At 26.5% G+C, this 21,518-nt stretch overlaps 4 protein-coding genes across 4 annotated transcripts; 3 read left to right on the forward strand and 1 right to left on the reverse strand.

Moving 5' to 3' along the window:
* Nucleotides 1–5,078: 5,078 nt before the first annotated feature.
* PMUG01_14073400 (transcription factor with AP2 domain(s), putative) lies at nt 5,079–12,089 on the forward strand (the record flags this gene model as incomplete). The annotated part of the gene is made up of 1 exon (XM_029008326.1): nt 5,079–12,089. The coding sequence occupies one exon, from the start codon at nt 5,079–5,081 to the stop codon at nt 12,087–12,089; it is 7,011 nt and encodes a 2,336-aa protein (XP_028864627.1).
* A 2,359-nt stretch (nt 12,090–14,448) lies between these two features.
* On the forward strand, nt 14,449–15,060 carry PmUG01_14073500 (conserved Plasmodium protein, unknown function; the record flags this gene model as incomplete). The annotated part of the gene is made up of 1 exon (XM_029008327.1): nt 14,449–15,060. One exon carries the CDS (start codon nt 14,449–14,451, stop codon nt 15,058–15,060), a length of 612 nt encoding a protein of 203 aa, XP_028864628.1.
* Nucleotides 15,061–16,097: 1,037 nt separating this feature from the next.
* PmUG01_14073600 (conserved Plasmodium protein, unknown function) lies at nt 16,098–16,652 on the reverse strand (the record flags this gene model as incomplete). Its single annotated transcript, XM_029008328.1, has 1 exon — nt 16,098–16,652. One exon carries the CDS (start codon nt 16,650–16,652, stop codon nt 16,098–16,100), a length of 555 nt encoding a protein of 184 aa, XP_028864629.1.
* A 1,501-nt stretch (nt 16,653–18,153) lies between these two features.
* Nucleotides 18,154–21,270, forward strand: GyrB (DNA gyrase subunit B, putative; the record flags this gene model as incomplete). Its single annotated transcript, XM_029008329.1, has 1 exon — nt 18,154–21,270. The coding sequence occupies one exon, from the start codon at nt 18,154–18,156 to the stop codon at nt 21,268–21,270; it is 3,117 nt and encodes a 1,038-aa protein (XP_028864630.1).
* Nucleotides 21,271–21,518: the final 248 nt, after the last annotated feature.

The raw sequence follows: 21,518 nt of genomic DNA on the forward strand, positions 1-21,518 counted from the left end.
CATGTTAAAACATATAAGTAAAACATACCATTGAAGAAATTAAATAATATTTCTTGTGCTGAACTTTTTTTAGCACACCGGGAAGAACGGTACATGTATACATGTGTATGCATGTATGTATATACGTATGTATATATATATATATGTATATTTTATATATGCATACAAATATATTTATATATGTATATTTACATGTATATATGCGTATGAATAGATATGTACGCGTATATGAGTATACACTATATTTATATAATTTGAATAATTTTTCAATGTTAACGCAAAGGAAAAGCGCAAAAAAAACCTGATAGCGTTTTAAATTTTTCATATGATCCTTGTGTTAATTTTATTATAGCACTTTGTTCTACTACGTATAGTAGCAATTTCACTTTTTGCAATAGGTTAAATAAGAAAAAAGTAAAAATAATAAAACAAAAAACTGATTTGTATCAGTCGAATTTTTTTTTTTTTTTTTTTTTTTGATCATTGGAAATTGTATACAATCTAGGACGTGTGCATGCATTCAATTTTTACTATTTTTTTTTTTTTTCTGTAATCTAAAAACGATATTAAAATATGATACATAGATTTGACATACTGAGTATTACTAAGTAAATTATATATATTTTTTTTTATATGAATTTTCTTTTAATCAATAAATTATATGTCTTTAGAAAAGGATTATAGAAAAGATTAAAGTTCAAATCTGTAATAAACGTTTTAATATAGTGAAGGAGCGAAAAAAAATAAAATAAAAAATAAAACAGCTATAGGTGTAAAAAAAAAAAGCTGATCTATTTTTAATATTTTTTTTCAAAAAAGTGTTCATAAATAATAGAATAAAAGTATACAAATCAATAAATAATATAATGAAAGGTGAGCAACAAAAAAATAAAATATTATAAAATAAGAAAAAATGAAGTTAAATATACTATTAGTAAAAATATGACATATATATTTTAACAAGTTCATCCTAAAAGAAATTTTTCCTTAAGTTATTAAACTATATATTTTTTGCTATTTTAATAACATTTTAAAATATTTTTGATTTTTATAAAACAGTGTGTTAACACGCATTACATAAAATCAGATTTTATGTAACATATAACACTATATATATATGTATGTATACATATAAATATATGAGTATATTTTAAACTGTCACACAAATGTGTTCATATATATTATACATATGTATATACGCATATATGATATATGTATATATCCATGTACTGTGAGTATATGTATGTATGCATATGTGATGGGTATATGTATGCAAACATATGTTTATATGTGCGCATATATATGTATTTTTACATATGTGTACATTTACACAGCACTGAACTGTTTTTCTTATAATAATTAAATTTACATATACATATAATATATATATAATATAACGCAAATATATATATATATACACATATTAAAGCACGATTTTAAAATATTATAAGGCAAAATATAAAAGTTTTTTAACATTAATTACAAATTCTTAGTAGTGCTTTATTAAATAGACACATGCACACATGCAAACAAGAATTCACTAATGCTCTAAAATATAAAAATAAATGATAAAGAAAATTAAAGTGATATTTGCAAAATAAAAATATGAAAAAATACTTTAAAAAAAAAAAATAAAATAAAATAATTGATCAAAAATTCATAACATAAATGGACGTTAAAAAAGAAAGTAAAAAATTTAATTCAAATGTAAAATAGTATATTATTAAATAAAAATAAATAGATATAATAAAAAAATGGTAAATCATTTACAGTAAAACATATATATACAAACATAAATATATACGTACACATATGTATATATATATATATATATATATTTATTTACGTATATTTTTATATATATGTGTAAAGCACAATGCTTAAACATAAAAATGAAATACACTACTGAAGACCTTTTTACATACGTCATATTGTTTATTCATAAAACATTAAAAAAATATACATGTGTGTGTATGACATTATTTTCTTCATTTTTCCCCGTTTACACACATTATAACATTATCCCATAAAGTACATATATATACATGTATATATGTACGTGTGTATGCACATATACGTATACATTTTTAGGCATATACACAAATGCTTATGAGTATTAATAAAAACTCGCATACATATATATATATATAAATACGTATATGTAAAGTAAATATACATATCAATAAATACGCAAATGTGTAAAATACCCAATAGCGTAAATAAATTAACATATGCATATATAAATATACATATGAATATATAAATATGCATATGTACAAATACGCTTAAGCATAAATAATTCTTATATACATAAATATTAGTATATACATAGTTAAAAGGAATTTTTTTACCATGAATTTTTTTTTTTTTTTTTTCTTGTGACATATTGTGTAATTATTTATTTTGTGAATATATAATGTACATATGTAAAAATTTTTTGTTCACACTGTTTTTTTATTTTTTTTTTATTAATTGTAAAAGCAATTGTTCCATTGGACTTATAAAATTGTAAACGCTTAATTAGGGATATAATGAGAAAGTTGCAAAGTTAAAAAAGGATATAAATTATATGAAAGAGTTTCATTAATAACACTTTTTAAATTTTAATTTTTTTTTCGTTTATTTTTTAGTCTTTGTCATTATTTCTGTCAGCGTCACTTGTTTTTCTTTTATTTTTTTATAATACTACTAGTCCATGTCAGCAATATAACTTGTATATACTAAGACATACATATATATATATATATATATATATATTTGTATACTTACACGTATCCATTTCCGTAAATATATGTATAGATAAATGTATGAATGAGTATATAAAAATTTAAGTATATGTATTTTTTTTTTTTTTTTTGTTGAATGAAGTGCATGAATTTAATCAAAAAAAGAAATAAGTTATATAAGAGTTCATCCATTTTATAAAAATTAAAAAAAAAAATTCATATGCTTTAATTATAGATATTTCTCCACCATTTTAAATATATTATTATTCAGTTTTTACGATATAAATTTTTTATTTGCATACATTGTTTTACTTTTTATGCATTTTTACACTTTTATTAAAGTTGAATATCATGTCTAAAAAATTTACATAAATATATTTCTTTAAAAGAAATATATTATATATATATATATATATATATTTTTTTTATTTACTTTGAATATTAGGTATTTATATTTTTATTAATATATAAATATTCCTTTTATTGGTACAATTTATTTTTCTTATTATTTTTAAAAATTTTTTACTAAATATAACTTTTTTCGTTTTATTCGTCTTTTTTTTTTTTTTTTTTTTTTTTTTTGTTCATAATATACATTTGTGTATCTTATGAATATTTAAATTTATTTAATTTTAAGGAAAAAAAAAAAAAGAGAAAAAGAAAGAAAAAAATATTACGTTGTATGAGCATGAAAACGTTATATTACAAAATTATGTAAGAAAGACAACAATATATAATAGAAATATAGTAAATTGCTTGGCAAATTAAAATATGTGTTCATATTTTTGTTAAGTGTTGTAATGTTTATTTTTTAATTTATAAATATGTACTCAACAGTAAAATTTTTACTTATTTCTATCATACTTATAAATGCCTTTTCGTAAAAAATTATGTACATGTTCTCATGAATTGTCAAAAATATATGATGTACATCGTTATATCATATTTTTTATTTAAATAAACAATTGTGTATTTAATGCACATATGTATCTTTTTTACTAATAGCAAAAGGAAAATTCTTATTATTAATTATATAGAGTGTGTATATGAAATAGGTGCATAACATTATATAATAGTAATAAATGAATTATTAATAAAATTGTTACCATATATATGTACCTATATATATATATATATATATATTTAATGGAAAAATACTTACGTGTCGTAAAAATATACTATTTACAAAAGTATATAACGAATAATTCAATTTGTCTTAATTCCTCACTTTTGTCTCTCTCTTTTTTTTTTTAGCATTTTAAGATTTTTTAATATTTAAAATTTCTTATTGAAAATATGTCAAGATGACAAAGCCATATTTCACACTTTTTCACACTTTATTTATGAACACATATTTAAATTTTTTTTTTTAATTTTTCATGGACACTAAATAATTTTACGTTTACTACTTATATCGTTGTATAGGTTGTCAAAAATGTAGGCACATGTGCAACTATGCTTGTATATGTTCATTTACGTACATATTCAGAAAAGAACACAATAATTATGAATACATTGTAACTAAGTGTTCATTCTACCCTTGCGTAGTATGTATAAACATATACGTGGCAATCATAAATTATTAATGCACGAATACATTTATTTTTATTTTAATTAAATATATGCATATATATCCATATATATATGCCTACATATTACAAGTGAGTTTACATGATATATTGTTAATAAAAACACTACACAAACGTTCATATATGTATATGTAAACGTCTGAAATTGTAAAGATTTATATACATAAACACCTTTTTTATATGTACGTTAGAATGAAAATTACGCATTAGACAATGCTAAAGCAGTGAAGAAATTTTTTTTTTTCCTTTTTTAGCTTTCTTTTTTTTTTTTTTTTGTTTTATAAATAAGACATTTTTATTTTTTTTGCGAATAACTTGTATTAATATAACAAGAAAGCATAAACAGTTTTTGCCTCTCTATTTTTATGTGAAGTTTATGGCATGATCAGTATCTTTGTTAATATATATGCACAAGCATATTTATATAATAATTCTTTTTAAATTACTTTTTTTATTTTTTACAAGATTATTAAAGTTTTGAATTTCCCCTACACGTATATGCTTGTATGGGTGTGGTATATGAATGTTCATAAATTTGTACAAACGTGTACATATGTATATATATATGTACATATATTTACATATGAGTATTTATGTAGTCATATGTACCATAGCTATATCAATGTATATAGGTAGACATATATATGTATTCGTGTATATATATATATTTCTGTATATACATGTGATCCTATTTTCCTGATCTATTTTTCCTATAACTTTTTTTATTTTTATTGTACACATTTCCTGTAAATCTTTTTAAGCAATGAATTATGAAATGAATGCAAAAGAAAAATTATCGAAGAATGAAAAGATAAAAAAAAAAAGGGATGGGTATAATACAAATAGCAATAATCAAACAAAAAATGGATGTTATGAAGAAAAGGGGAATTTATATTTTCCTGAATATTATGAACAAAGAAATAATGGTTATAATAACTCAACATACGATTTGATAAATGTACTAAATAAAAATGGAATGCATGATGATGGACAGAACAATAGTGATAGAAGAAGCACAACGTTAAATGATGAATGTGATTATGATGGGGACTTAAGAGGCTCACATGATACTGTACATAGCAGTAGTATATATGGGAACAAAACACAAGTTGAGAATTATGACAGTTCAAGTAAATATAATGAAATTAACTTCAGTAATAACGTGAATCAGTCTCTGATAAGGTTATTTAACATTAATGCTGGTGCTAAATTGGAACAGAGTAAATACAAAGGCAACAGTAGTAGTAGTAGTAGTAGTTACAGCAATAACGGTAATAACGGCAATAATAACAAAAGCAATAGTAGCGTCCATAACAGTAGCAGTAACAACAGCAATAGTAGTAGCAGTAACAACAGCAATAGCAGCAGCAGTAACAACAGCAATAGCAGCAGCAGTAACAATATGAATGGTAAAACGTTTCATAGTAAAATGGTTCCAAGTAATACCCATTCAAGCGTGAGTGAAATAAATATAATAGATGAGGAAAAGTGTGAAATAAAAATGGATACAAAGTTTATTGGTAGATATATACAAAATGAGCAAGGCAAAGAAAATAATTGTGAAGTATCACATTATGGTTCAGACAAATCTAATTTTACAGACAAGGTGGATAGCATGTATCAAGAACATTCAGCTGCTTATCAACACAAACAAAATAATAGAGTTAATGATTACATGGACAGAAAAAATGCACCTGAAAATAATGATGCATTTAATAAAATATTAACAAGTAGAAAGAAAAAAATATATTCAAAAGACAAACAAAATAGTGAATCAAATGTTGTTAAATATAACAATAAGGATTATATTGATAAAATGTTGCACAATATAAATAAGATTAATACGAATAATAATAATTTTGTCAATGTAGCCAATACAGATATTCATATGATTTCAGAAGAGGATAATATTTTTAAAAATGATATAGCAAAAAAGGTTTTAAATAATAAGAATTATTTACAAACATTAAATAAAAATGTAGAAAATAATGATAAATCATCAGCAGAGCAGTATAACAAATGCATTAACGTGAACCACTTAAAAAATGGGATCAATGATGTGTTTTCAGAACTTAAGTGCGTCAATAATGACAGTACTGTAAGTAGAGGGAGAAGCAACGCAAGAAGTAGTACTAGTACCAGTGGCAGTAGTAACAATACAAGTAACAGAGTTGATCAGAAAGAAGAATTTTGTGGTCAAAATAATGGCATGTCTGCGCGTGATAATTGCGGTAACAGGGGAAACAGTAGTAATTTGAATATACAGAATAAGAAGCTGATCAATGATAGAGACAGTAAGAAGATTCCAGGATTGCGCACCAGTAGTGATCATGTTATGAAAGATCAGGAAAGGTATACGGACAAAGCGTACAATCTTATGGATACCGATTCATGTAATTTTGCTTTAAATAATAATAATGTTAGTTTAAATGACAGGTGCAAGAAAATTATGATCAAGTCATCATGTTCATTGTCATCGTCTTCATCAAGTAATATTCGGGAAAATATGTTAAAAACGTCCGAACATATAAAAATGAAATCTTCATTAAGCGGTTATGACTATTGTAACTATACAGTTAATAACTGTTCAAATAGAAAGAATGCGGTCGTAAACTCACACAAGGTGTTGAGTGGAGAACATAGCGAAAATACATGTGAAGTAAGAAGTAGTAATAATAAGATGTGCATTTTGAATAATAAAAAGGCATTCAAGAGTAAGAAGGACAAAAAGATGAATAACAGTAGCAATAGTAATACCAGTAGCAACACCTGTAGCAATATTAGTAGGAATTGCAGCAGCAAAAATAATGAAGATGTTTATGTAACTGAAGATAATGGGTATTATGACAAACAGAAATTATGCAAAGTTAAATATAATACAGCAAACAGCGTAGGCCATACTAAATGCGCGAATGAAGCGATCGACGATCCGTCAAGTTGTAATAGTTCTTTGATGAAGAGAACAAATAGGGATCAAAATAATTCAATGAGCAGTAAATACTCAACTAGTGATGTATATGAAAATAAGTATGGTATAAATGATAGTAAAAATGTTAAGAAAAGTTTGGATATAATATGCGGTTCTAAACTAGTGAACATAAACTGTCAGAACAACTATTATTTAATGTATAACAAGGAGAGCAATGATAATTATAACAAAAAGAATACTAATGAACTTGAAAATGCAAACCCGAATGAAACATTGTTATTTAATGGGATAGAAAAACAGCAGAAGGATACATCACTGAATAGTCATGATTCACTGTTATTGAAAAATGTATCATATAACGATATGTACTCATCAAGTCTGAAAGATATACGTGATGAACATTTTGACTATTTAAAACGAAATGAAGAATCCTATAAAAATTTGAATTTCATTGTTGATGCTCATGAGGAGGTAGATATAGATGACTCTGTAATTTACCACAAAAAAATAAATGAATCTGTTAATTCGCAATCTGAGGAATCGTTTACCTATAACGTTAGAACGTGTAAAGAGGGAGAAAGGGGGGGGGCAGATGAAGAATACATCGAGGATGAGGTGGAGCAGACTGAGGATGAACTGATAAACATTAACAAGGATAGTAAGCACGAAATAGATGAAGAGTTGACTGAAGAGGTTATCGAAGAGGAAGAAAATTGCTGTAGTGAATGGAATGAAAATTATAATAACGAAATGAAGGTTGTAAAGAAAAAAGTAAAAAAAGTTAAAGAAAAAAAATTCGTAAAAAAGAATATTGCGCATAAGATAAACGGAAATGATGTGCAGGAAGATGATTTTTCGAAAAATAAGAATGACTTATATTCTCTTCATTATGAAGATATATATAAAGGCCTTTTAAATATGAAAAATGGAGGTAATAGAGATGAGTTAATAAAAAAAAATTTGTTGAGTGCGCTGGTAAGCTGTATGAGCTTGAATAAAAGCGAAAATGTGCAAAAATTTTATAACGAACAGAAGGTACAAAAGCAAAATATAACGCATCATCCATGTGTTAAGAGGGGAGCGTTAAATACGGTAACAAATGATGTACTATGTGATATTGGAGATGAAGTGAATAGGGACCAAGTGCACAGCCAAGTGCATAATGCAATGCGAAGTGAGGAATGCGATCATGGGTTGAAGAATTTTGCTCATTTTGATAATTTGAAGAAGAAAAGAAAATACCATTTTAAGGATTTATTGAATTTACTTAATAATGATGAAACAACAAAAGAGTTAAGAAAAGATAAATTAAAGGAATTATTAGAAAACAATGCAAATTTACAGGACATTATAATTAAATTACATGAACATAATTTGTTAAACCATGCAAGATATGATGCGTATGATAATAATTCTAATTATGATGTAAATATGAAAGAAGAGGATGTAAAAAACAATAGTGTAAAGGAGTGTAAGAATAAAAAAGCGAAAAAGTATACGAACATGCCAGGTAATAAAAAGGAGCTTAATGAAGTTTTGCACTATGACGAAGAATATGATAATGAAAAACGTCATTCGAATGATAATCATGATAATTTAATTAATGTAATCAATTATAATGATAACAGTAATGATGTAAAATATGTGGATGAATTAAACAGTGCTGCTAACAGAATGAATAAAGAAGAATTCCATATAAATAATGATCATTACAAGAAAATAAAGCTTTCCGTTAATTATAATGAATGGAATAGTAATAATGAGCAGAGAAAAATAGTAATGAATAGAAATGAAGCGGGAAAAGCAGTTGACGGAAATAGAAGAAGGGCTAATGAAAATATACAAGGTAGAGCCTCTGTGTATAATAGTAGCAGTGGAAATAGCTATGATATCTGCAGTATGTCCAATTCTCATTCACATGAAGTTATGAACGAAAAGACACAGAATGATGAAAATGATTTTAACAAATATTCCGCTATTGTGGATGAATTACGTTATCGTAAAAGTAGGACGGATAGTGATAGCATTGATTTTGTGGGGAATGATGATGAGATTAAATCAATGCATGTACGAAATTATTATGACAATCATGAAATGTTAAGTAATATTAAGAAGTACGATTCGGATGATATGTGTAATAAAAAATATAGAGATATATCGAATAATGAAAAGCAGCATAAAATGTATATGTCTGATATTATGAAAGGGAGTAATGTAAATAGCAGTAATGATAACTACTTCAAATTGCATTCGAATCTACCAAGTAATTTGCTAAGCACAAGCACAAGCAGTAGTTATAGCAATGATAATCTAAAAATTAGTTCAAATAATTGCAGCGTGAATGATTGGTCATCAAATACGTATACCAATAAATACCCCATGGAGGAAAATCTACCTAGTAACTTAAACGTTAACTCGCAAACGAATTCACACATAAATAAAAATGGCAATAACTCTTACGATAAAAAGAGGAGAAGATGTGATAAGAGTAACGTAGCGGATTTATATAATACGTCTACTCCTCACGAAGCCAATATAAATGGTTCGAATATTAAAGTTATTGACAATGATTTAAGTAATGAGCATTACATCAACCAGAGGAATAAGCAGCATTTTATTAATTTATTAAATAAAATGGAGGTAGATAATAAAGCTACTCCAAAGGCAGCGTTGAATAATGAGTACATAATTAATGAATCAATGAGAAATGGTAGTATGGATATATATCAAAAGAAACAAAAAGTAGAAGAGAAAGAAAATCATGAAAAGGAAGAGGATACGCTAATAGAAACACAAGATGAATTACAACAGCAGTTAGCACATCAATTTAACGTTAGTATGAATAGTAGTCTCAATTTAACATATCATATGACTAGTGATAATTTTGATGAGAATAATAAAGATTTATTATGGGAAAATATCTTAAGACAAGTATCAAAGGGGTATGAAGATAAGATGAAAGAAAACTCAAATAATTATGGGAATAGAAATGTTCAATTTGAAAAGAAGATGTTATTTAAAAGTAAAAGTTATAATGATAATAACACATTTTTAAGTTTATTTTTGAAAAGGAATATTTCATCATTTTCTGATTATAAAGGACCCGATGTATCACATTTACACAAGAACACATTGCATAATAAAAATTGTGGGAATGAAGGTAAAGAATTTTTGCTAAATAGGACCAACAGTTTAAATATAAATTTAAACCGAGTGAAGGGAGAGCAACTAGATTACCACAATGAGGTGAACATAAGTAGTGACGTTAAAGGCGGCAAGGGTAGAAGCAGTAACGATTATGGTAGTAATAGTAACTATAACAACATTAGTAGTAATAGTAATAGTAATGTTAATATGAATAGTAATAACAACTACAGCTACAGCAATTACCAAGGCGTGAGCAGATTCCAGGGAAGAGAGCAGATTGTCAATTCTCTTTGCACGGAATCGCTTAAATTGTCGGAGGATGCATGCGATACTCATAAGGAAGCTCCGAATAATAACTTGAGTTACAATGAAAGCGTCGTAAAACACGAGGATGGAAAAAGAGATAATGAAAAGGAGGAAACGGCAAATGAATCGATGAACAATTTGACAAGCGACTTGACCAACGGAATGGAAAACGAACTGACGAACGAGCTGACCAACGAAGTTTCTAATGATATGTCAAATGGAACATCAAACCCTGTAGGATCAGTGATAAAAAACGAAATAGATATTACTATATGTACATTAGCAAACTGTCCAACGCATAACCCACAGAGTTATATTAAAAATGTATCCAAAAAAGGAGATGGTCAAGATGGGGGAATGGTAAAAGAAGAAAATGATGAATTGAAAAGAATACCAGGTGTATATTATGATAAGAATTCACAAAGATGGTTTGGTGAGCATAAAATAAATGGTATCAAATGTGCTCAAAGTTTTGCTGTTAAAAAACATGGATGTGAAGAAGCCAAAAGATTAGCAATTGAATGGAAAAAGGCTAGAATAAGAGGAGAAGTATGGGATCGATTTATTAATAAAAAAAAGAAAAGTAATAGTAACAATAATTGTGTCAGTAAAGCATCTAAATCAAGTAGACCATCAGTTGAAGAATTACGATTAAAATATTTATCTATGAGTAAAAATATGCCTAAAGTTCGAGGCGTATGGTTTAATTCTACACCTCAGAGAATGGGATGGGTAGGACAAGCTTATAAAAAATGTAAAAGAATTGAAAGAATTTTTTCTGTTAATAAATATGGTTTTGAAGGTGCAAGGAAATTAGCTATTGCATTTCGAAATTCACAAAAACCGTCTAATGAAGATAGTGATGAGGATAGTTGGTCAAAGGATGATAAAGTTAATATAAAGAATTCTGAAGAAAATATAAGTAATTATGAATATAAAAATACCTATATGAATTCTATCAATGGTACTAAGAATGAGAACAATAATACTATAGATAATGATACTAGTAATGATATTGAAGGTGCTGATGCAAGAATAAATTTATGTAGAGATGCACTACTATTTATTTTACATGATTTAGAAACTATATTAGAACTAAATATACCAATGTTAAATAATAATATTAACATGTATAAAATATGTATAAAACATCATTTAAATTATTTAACGTTAATAAAGAGTGAAGAACAAATTATTCCTTATTTAAACGTTTTTGGTGATTATATACAACGATGTATTTTACCTACCGATCTCCCATATGCTGAACTTTATGTCTTAATTGATTCTTTGATTCATAATGATATACTTCCTTCTTTTGATCATAAGGAAAATTTCGCTGAGTACGCTGTAGTTGAGGACCCCGGAATAATAACTCCCTCTATGTTATTATGAAAAACAATAGGTAATTAATGGCTATCTATCATTTATACAGAAATATGCACAAGTGTTATGTATAATATTACTGTGTGATATCGTCTCGATATCATGGAAGGATTGATTTATTGTTACTTCCCGTCCACACACACATCAGATGTGTGCGTTTAATTCTTCTTTGTGCTTTTTATATTTTCAAGTTTTGTCTTTAACATTATGTGTATGTATCTACTGAATACGAAACCATGAAGTGCGTCTAATCGATAAAGTAAAAATGTACTGCGTGCTTGCAGATGTTACACTTACGAAAAATGCAAAAACGCTTTATTTTTTTCCAATGTTATTTAGTTGTTCCATTGCTATTTAGTTTTTCCATTAATTTATATTTTTTTTTTTTTAAATATACCTATATTATTAAGGCACAAAATTATGTCATGAAAATGTTGTGCGTATATTATATTTGAGTGCACAATAATTTTTGAAGATTCCACTCCATATATATCTACATTAAAGCGATGACTTGCATACATTTAATTCTCAAATTAAAGGTGCTCATTGTACGTATGCATGCTTTTTTTAATCTGTCAATGAATGGGAGAATATATATGTATATTTGTGCAATATGTAAGTACCCGTATTATTAAGTGCATTAATTTTCTTGTTTAAATATTTTTTAATACTAGTGCATATTAAAAAAAAATTTTTTTATGAAGTATACAATTTTTATCCATTGAGGTTATATAACTTTACATTTATAACGACATTGTGGAATATAAGTTATGGTTCATAATTATTACCAATGTCTTTTTCTTTTTTTTTCCCCTTTTTTTTTTTTTTTTTTTTTTTTGGCAAAACGAAACAAAACTAATAAAATAACATAATGTTCATTTTATTAATAAATCGTCAAGTCTTGGAATACCTAAGTGGGGGGATTTTCTAGTACTTATAGAGACCTTTAAATTTGTACATAAGCAGGCCTATATGTATTGATATGATATAAATGCATTAACAGTTTAAATATGAAAATTAATGAGCACCATCAGTTTGGTACCTCTTAATAAGTACAAAATAACAGCATTATGGGAAATTGTTATCGTCATTTGTTTGCATCATTTTCAAATGAGCTAGTCTTGCAGGGGGCACTGAGTGTTATGCTTAAAAGAAAAAAAATTCTTGGGTTTATGAATAGTTTTGTATGCATATACATATGTAAGTGTGCATATGTTCTGTTGATACATGACGTTAGGTTATACGATTTTTTTTTTTTTTCTTTCTTTTTTTTTTTTTGGAACCCCTAAAAAGTATGCCAAAACTGCTAAAATGTAGTATGTTTATTTTTATTCAAGTATAAAAATGAAAATTTTTTTTAAGTGTACACTAAAAATAAATTTATTTATGTTATTCATATTTAAATGTAAACAAAAATTATAATCCCCTTGTATCTTGCATGTAAATTTGCAAATATATATATAATAATATTTTTTATACATACGTAAATATTACTGAATTTGCATATAGGCGATGTTAAGGAAAATGAAAAGTACCATCAATTTCTTTTAACATTTTTATTCTCTTTTCAGTAACATTCACATTTCAAACTGTAGTTGCCGAATGGCGTGTTAAGCGAATTACAGAAAGATGTCGAGGAAGAGCTGCATACATATATATTATCTTTTTCAACAAATATTTTGCTAATTATTTATACGAAATAATGCAATATTTATGGATATTCCCATATTTCGAATTTTTATTTTTTTCTTAAAATATGCTTTAAATGGCGAATCTGTTTCAATCATCCATGGTGCTTATATATTTTATTTATGGCAATGTTTTAAATATTTTTTATTTGCACTACAATACTTCAATTCAGTAGTAGATAAAAAATCATAATTTTATCTCCGTAATTTCATAGCGCTGCCAAGAAATTAGTATATATTTAATCCTTCCATATTTTTTTTTAATAAATATTCAAAAATAAAGTGTATTCTTTATTCTTTATTGTATTTTTTTTTTTTTTTTTTTTTTTTTTAAATTTCCCCTTAACAATTTTAATGTAATAATATTTTATGAGCATTTTTCTTATTCTTTTTTTTCATTTCTTTTTTTACTCCCATTTTTTATTCCCATTTTTTACTCCCTTTTTTTTTGTTGGAAAAACATTGTGATTATAGCCAAACTTCGTACAAAATGTTGAACAGTGGAAAGAAGTAACAACAATACTTTAACATAAATTAATAAGTTAAACAATGTACCTTGCGGTTTCTTCATACATATGTATGCATATATGTATATGCGTGTATATACATATATATTTATGTTTGCTTTACATATGAAACTGCATATGTGCAGTTTTATTGCTTTTTTCATTTTGGAATAAATGGGTGGTGATTATTTCAAATTAAGTGAAGAGGTAAAACTAAAGGGGGAATTGACCAGAAAGAGCAACAACATAGAAGACAAAGCAGAGTTATTTTGTTTTATATGCTTAGAAAAAAAATTGGAAAACTCACTTTTGCTTTCGTGCTGTTCGTTATGTACAGCATGTGTTCATAAGAAATGCTGGTTTAGTTGGAGGAAAACACAAAAGTTAAGTTCGCTAAGATCTAAATTATTAGGGTTAAATAAATTGGATCCTTTATTATGTACAATATGTAAAACAGGTACTGCAAAAATAGAAGAAGAAAGAGATTTTAACTGGTTAGTAAATAATAATAGTAATAAAGAATTTTTGCAAGATGAATTATTGAGGACTATTGCTTCCATATTAAATAATGAAGTGAATGATAATAATATACCTATATTACATTTCAAATATATTTTTTCCTTTAATTTAATTTTTTTAATTATATCAATTATAGTAATTATATTTTGTACAGTAATTTTTCATTTTACAACCACTTATGTTCTCCTCATTGCTCTTCTTGTACTATATGAGGTTATAGTTCTACAAGTAGTTTTATATCTTTATATTAAAATCCGATATAGTTAATTTTATGTAAAATAATGACGCATTTGATGTTAGAGTAGGTAATTATTTAATACAATCTTTTGTAGAAAAAGCCTTTTTAATTTTTTTCTGTATAATAAATTAAATGTATTTTTTTTTTTTTTTTTTGTAATTGTTGTCTTAATGTTCTTTGAACGCGATTAAATGCATTTTACATATGCGCGCAAAGACGTATACATAAAGAGATATCACCTTTTTGCGTATTTCAATATATATTTTTTTTAATTTTGTAATATAAAATGAGTTTCGTATAGCAATAATCTTTGCCTTATTTATCTTTTTTTTTTTTTTTAATATGATTGTTAATTATCCTTTATTAACAACGTATGTATCTTTTTACTTATATTTACAGACACCGTTTTACGCCTTTTTTTTTTTTTTTTTTTTCATTAGCCTTTTACCATTACCATTGCCACTGCACATAATTATGTTTTTGTTCCTTTATTATTACTCCTCTTTTGAATATTAATATATTTTCCCTTCTTAAAACTTATTAACTTCAAATTTTCTTTGTTTTACGGAAAACAATATATTTATTTTATTTTTTTTTTTATAATATTATGTTTGTAATCCTTCAAATGTAATGAGTAAAACAAACATTTAAGTAAATTTTGGTTACAGATGAACTGTTATTCCTCCCGGGGTTCACTATTAGATATGTGTGTTACAAGAAATTAGCAATAGCGAAAACGAAAACAAAACGAAAAACCTTAAAAGCCTGAATGCTCAGATTTTTCATAAACAAACAAAGAAAAAAAAAAAAAAAAATTTGTATATTAGTAAATTATTAAATTAATAAATTAGTACGTATATATATAGGTACGATTTGTGTCCATCCGCAGATGAAATATTTTTTCTCCTCAATGCCTCGTATGAAACTTTTTACAAAAATAAGGAATAAAATGTTCTATATAATTCAACGTTCGTATATGTCCATAAGCAAACATGTAGTACAACCTTTCATTTTTACGGCTATTTAGGAAACTTTTCTGTTTTCTCTTCTTTATCATATTTTACCTTTAGCTAATCCACTGTTCTGCCAAATTATGATAAAAGTTATCTTGTTCTATTAACCGAAATTTGTTTAATGTATAATCATTTATTTCGTTGAAAAGTCCTTCCATTTTATTGTTATCAGCCTTACTATTATTAAAATTACCGCTCCTTAAATATTGAGGCATTTCAAGCTCTTGTTCCTCTTCATCTGCTTCGTCTTTATTGTTTTTCATAGTGTATTTAATATGGTTTATTAAAAATATTAATTCTTCTATTTGCTGTTTTTGAATATTTAAAACAAAGTTTATTTTTATTTTATCCTCTTCCATTGATCCTATTTCTCTTTTTATATTATTTAAAAAGTCGTTTTTTTCCTTTTCAACTAATTCTATATTCCTCCAGTCTTTCGGTTCAAAATTGTAATGTATGTTAAAAGAAGGATATGCTGAATCGAAATTTATTGCTCGTTCAGTCGAATTTCTTGCAGGAAAGTTTTCGTTTCCCTTTTTTGCGGGGTCCATGCTATTTGCACACAAGGTAAAAATAAAAATATAAAAAATGCAGGTAATAACATCCATTTATTGTGCTAATATCTTTAAGAACAAGGAAATAATAACAATAAAATATATTATGATAAAGTAGAATAGCAATGAATTGCAAATGAATAGCAAAGATTAACTCTTCACAAAAAAAAAAAAAAAAAAAAAAAAAATTAAAATGGGTAAAATCTGCGTCAAGTATAATTTACCATTATGCAGAGTTCAGCATGTTTCGATGTTTTAGAAGACATTTTAAAAAAAATGGCTAATCGCGGAGAGAAAAAAACAGATGGTCATATAATCAAACAAACAAATAAATGTATATATGCCTATAAGTATAAATACGTTTATAATACACATGATATGTGCAAAGATGTACTTACACTTCATTCACAATTAAATTGAAGATACATTTATAAATACAACGATATTGAAATTGCATTTGTTCATAATCCATAATCTATAATCACTTGAGTATATTTTTTTCCATGAAGAAATAAAAAATGGGTCATAATAACATTATTACTTCCAGTGAGTTATTATATATATCATTACAACCCGAAAAATATCCAATAATTCAAGTATTATATTTTAATTTTTTCAAATTATTCCCGGTATAATTGAAGTATATTGTTTATAGGGCGTTAAGTCTTTTTTTTTTTTTTTTTTTTTTTTATCTTTATGTAAAAAGAAGGCAGTTAACAAATTAGGAAATTATTAGAAAATAAAAAGTAGAATAAACTAAGGAAACGTACAAACCAAATGTAATAGTTGTAGGATACTATCATTATTTTATTTCATTGTTCTATTATGCCCTTATTTGTATCAGTACTACATTCATAAAGGCGCCATAGCAAGGATTTTATAGGTATATTTCTTTAACGTAAATTTTCTTTTAACATAAAGAGATCAGTTCTTTTACTTATTTCATACTGCTTTTTTTTTTTCTTTTTTCGTTTATTTAATTAAATTTTTATTCTAACCTATTAAATAAAGTAACTTTTTGATTATTCGGTCTTCATTTATTTATTTATTTAATTTTTTTTTTTTTTTTTATGTTCCCATGTTCTCAACTTTCCTTTTTTATCTGCTCTGATTATATTTTCTTATTCTGCCGTCTCAATTTAACTTAGAAAAAATATACCTAAAGTGGTAACTGATTTCCAGAACAAAAACGCTTAAAAAAAAAAACAAAAAAAAGTTCTACTTTTAAATACAAAACCTAAGTGTATTTGAAGATGTAAATTTTTTTTTCCTTTTCCCATGTATATATATATATATATATATATATTTTTTTTTTTTTTTTTTGTTTGTTTTTTGGTTTTCGTTTCTTTGCCTTTAATACAATAAAAAAAAGGTTGGTTGAATAAAAATCCATAAAAAATATGAACAAAAACTTGAACAAAAGAATGTTTGAAAAAAATGACTGGAACAAGTGAAAAAAAAAAAATGAACTAAATGTATTATCAAAACACACGTACGAACCGTACTAATGTAACATTCGAACAAATCAAGCGAACGCAAAAATGAGTACAAAAAAATGAATATAGAATTTATCAAATCGTTTGCCATTTTGATATTTCTTGTAAAAGATTTTTTGCTGCATACTGAAGGAAAGGCGCAATCTTCAAGAGGTTCGAAGTACTTGAGATGGTGGAATTTCTGTAAAAAAAAGTTAAATAAAGAAGAAGAGAGTGATCCTTCTTTTGAGTATGACGTGCGGTTTTCAAAAAGAAAGTTAGCCAAAAAAAGAATAGATTGTTTCTTAAAAAACTACAAACGATTTGACAATTTAAAAGGAAGGGTATTATTAAAATATAATAATAATCGCAATTTTCGTTGTATGAATTATGATGCAAAAGACATAGTAATTTTAGAGGGTCTTGAAGCCGTAAGAAAGAGACCTGGGATGTATATAGGTAATACAGACACGAAAGGGTTACACCAATTGTTATTTGAAATTATTGATAATTCGGTTGATGAATATAACAACTTCGAATGCAATGAAATTAAACTTGTAATTCATAATGATGAAAGTGTAACTATAGAAGATAATGGAAGGGGTATACCATGTGATATCCATGAGAAAACGAAGAAGTCAGCACTGGAAACAGTCTTGACGGTATTACATTCCGGTGCAAAATTTTTCGATGATGACTCAGAGATGCAAGAAGGGGAAGCACACAGAAAAAAGACAGATGCAGATTCTGAAGGGGGGGAAAATAAGAACATTCTGATACATGAAAGGTTAAAAGCAAATGTAACCAATAAGGGAAAAACTAACAACAGTGATGGTAGTAACAAGGCAGAGGAAAAGAAGGGGAAAATAGTAACGAAAGAAAATCTGCAAAAATATAAATACTCCTCAGGTCTGCATGGTGTTGGTTTATCTGTTGCTAATGCGTTAAGCAGTTTTATGAAAGTAAAAGTTTTCAGAAATAATAAAATGTATAGTATAGAATTAGAAAAAGGAAAAGTTAAAAAAGAATTAAGTGTATGTAACTGCCCAATAAATAAAAGGGGAACACAGATACACTATAAACCTGATAGCACCATTTTTAAAAATACCATAAAACATAATAGTGAATTGATTAAAAATAGGATTCACCAGTTGGCATATTTGAATGACAAACTTACCTTTTATTTTTATGACGAAAGGAGTGCAAACGAAGCAGCTTCTGTTCCTCTGAAAGGAATTAAATCTAATGATGGATTAAACGATAAAAAAAAAGATAATGCATGTGATCCGAAGGACGAAACGTGTGAAACTAATAATGAGAACAGGAACATGTTAAATGGATCCAGAAGTTATGACAATACTTGTGGAGGTATAAAACCAACACATGAAGAACCAATTGGTGATTACAACAAACTGAATTTTTACAACTACGAAATAATAAAACATGAGAGAGGGTTAAATGAATATATAGAAAATTTAACAAAAAGCAAAACTAATTTATTTAAAGATAGTAATAAAGTAATAAGTATAACATGCTTTCAAAAAAATATATATATAGATTTAAGAATGAAATGGTCTATTAACCAATATAATGAAAATATTATCAGCTTTGTAAATAATGTAAATACAATAGATGGTGGTACACATGTTGATGCACTGAAATATGCAATTAGTAAAAGTGTAAATTTTAATATTAAAAAAAATGAAGCAACAAAGAATTTTGTTAATATACCTGGTGAATATATACGAGAAGGGTTAACAGCTATTTTATCCATTAAAATGATAAATCCAGAATTTGAAGGTCAGACGAAAAGTAAGCTAGGTTCCTATTGTTTGAAGTCAGTACTGGAAAATATAATTTTTGAAAAGTTATCCGAAATTTTTGATTTTGAACCAAATTTATTGAACACTATTTATATGAAAGCATTGCAAGCAAAAATCAGTGATGAAGAAGCTAAGGCAGCGAGAGATATGATACGATCAAAGAATAGTCAACATTATTCAACAGTTTTACCGGGTAAGTTAGTAGACTGTATCAGTGACGATATAAGCAGAAATGAAATTTTTATTGTAGAAGGGGATAGTGCTGCAGGTAGCGCAAAACAGGCACGAAATAGAGAAATTCAAGCTATACTTCCTTTAAAAGGTAAAATATTGAATGTGGAAAAAATTAAAAATAATAAGAGGATATTCGAAAATACTGAACTAAAGTCTCTTATTACAGCTATTGGTTTGAGTGTAAATTGTCATATCAACAAGAGTACCAGAGCAAGTACTAATATTTTAAATAAGGGGAAAAAAGATATAAAGAAAAAATACGATTTAAGGAGTGGCAGAAATGACAATATACTGTCCAGCAGTTCGCGTAGTAGCTCTATATTAAACAAAAAGAAAAATACCCTTTTTGACAGCCCCTTGAGATATGGGAAAATAATAATTATGACTGATGCAGATGTAGATGGAGAACATATACGTATATTGCTCCTAACCTTTTTGTATAGATTCCAAAAGGAAATTATAGAAAATGGAAATGTGTATGTTGCGTGCCCACCGTTGTACAAAATTACGTATAACAAGTTTTTCGATGATTCTATAAAACAAATTGTTACAAAACAATTTAATATTACTGCAAAAAATTCAAGATATATTATTCATACCTATTCAGACGAAGAATTAAGCGCCCTATTGGCGTTATTGGATAAGGACAAAGCATCCGCTTCTTTCGAGAAGAAAAATAGGGCGACTACAACTAGTTCTAGTACTTCCATTACTACTACTACTGTCAGTTCTACTTTTGAGAATGCTACTTCAAGTATAGAGAAAGAGATGGATGATAATTATAACCACACACCACTTTTTTCATGTAAGCAAATGGACGAGGAAAAAAATGCCAATGACATACCCCTACTTGGACACAACAGTGGCAATATTAATGAAAGTAATACCGACGCACTCGTCAATAATAAAACGCTATTTACTTTTTCGAAGAAATATGAGATACAAAGATTTAAAGGGTTAGGCGAAATGATGGCCGATCAACTGTGGAATACAACAATGAATCCACGAGTGAGGAAACTAATACGGGTAACAGTGAATGATGCTATAAAAGCGAATAATATGATAAATTCCCTCATGGGAGAGGATTCTAAATTGCGCAAAGATTTTATTCTAGAATATTCAAATTCAGTATCAGTGTAAATTACCAAGTAGACACATTCAGCTTCATTTGTTGTTTTGTTTTATAATTATTTGCTTTTACACTTTCATGTTTAACGCTGTAGTTGGCTTGGATACTGACGTTAACTTTATTGTTGACTTTGATTTTAATTTTAATTTTAATTTTGACTTTGTCTTTTTTTTTTTTTTTTTAACCAACTGAAAAACGCATAATCCCGCGAAACGTTGGATTTTCGTACATGTATGTTTTGCTTCTATTTTTTTAATGT

Source organism: Plasmodium malariae (assembly GCF_900090045.1).
Source record: "Plasmodium malariae genome assembly, chromosome: 14".
Classification (NCBI taxonomy): domain Eukaryota; phylum Apicomplexa; class Aconoidasida; order Haemosporida; family Plasmodiidae; genus Plasmodium; species Plasmodium malariae.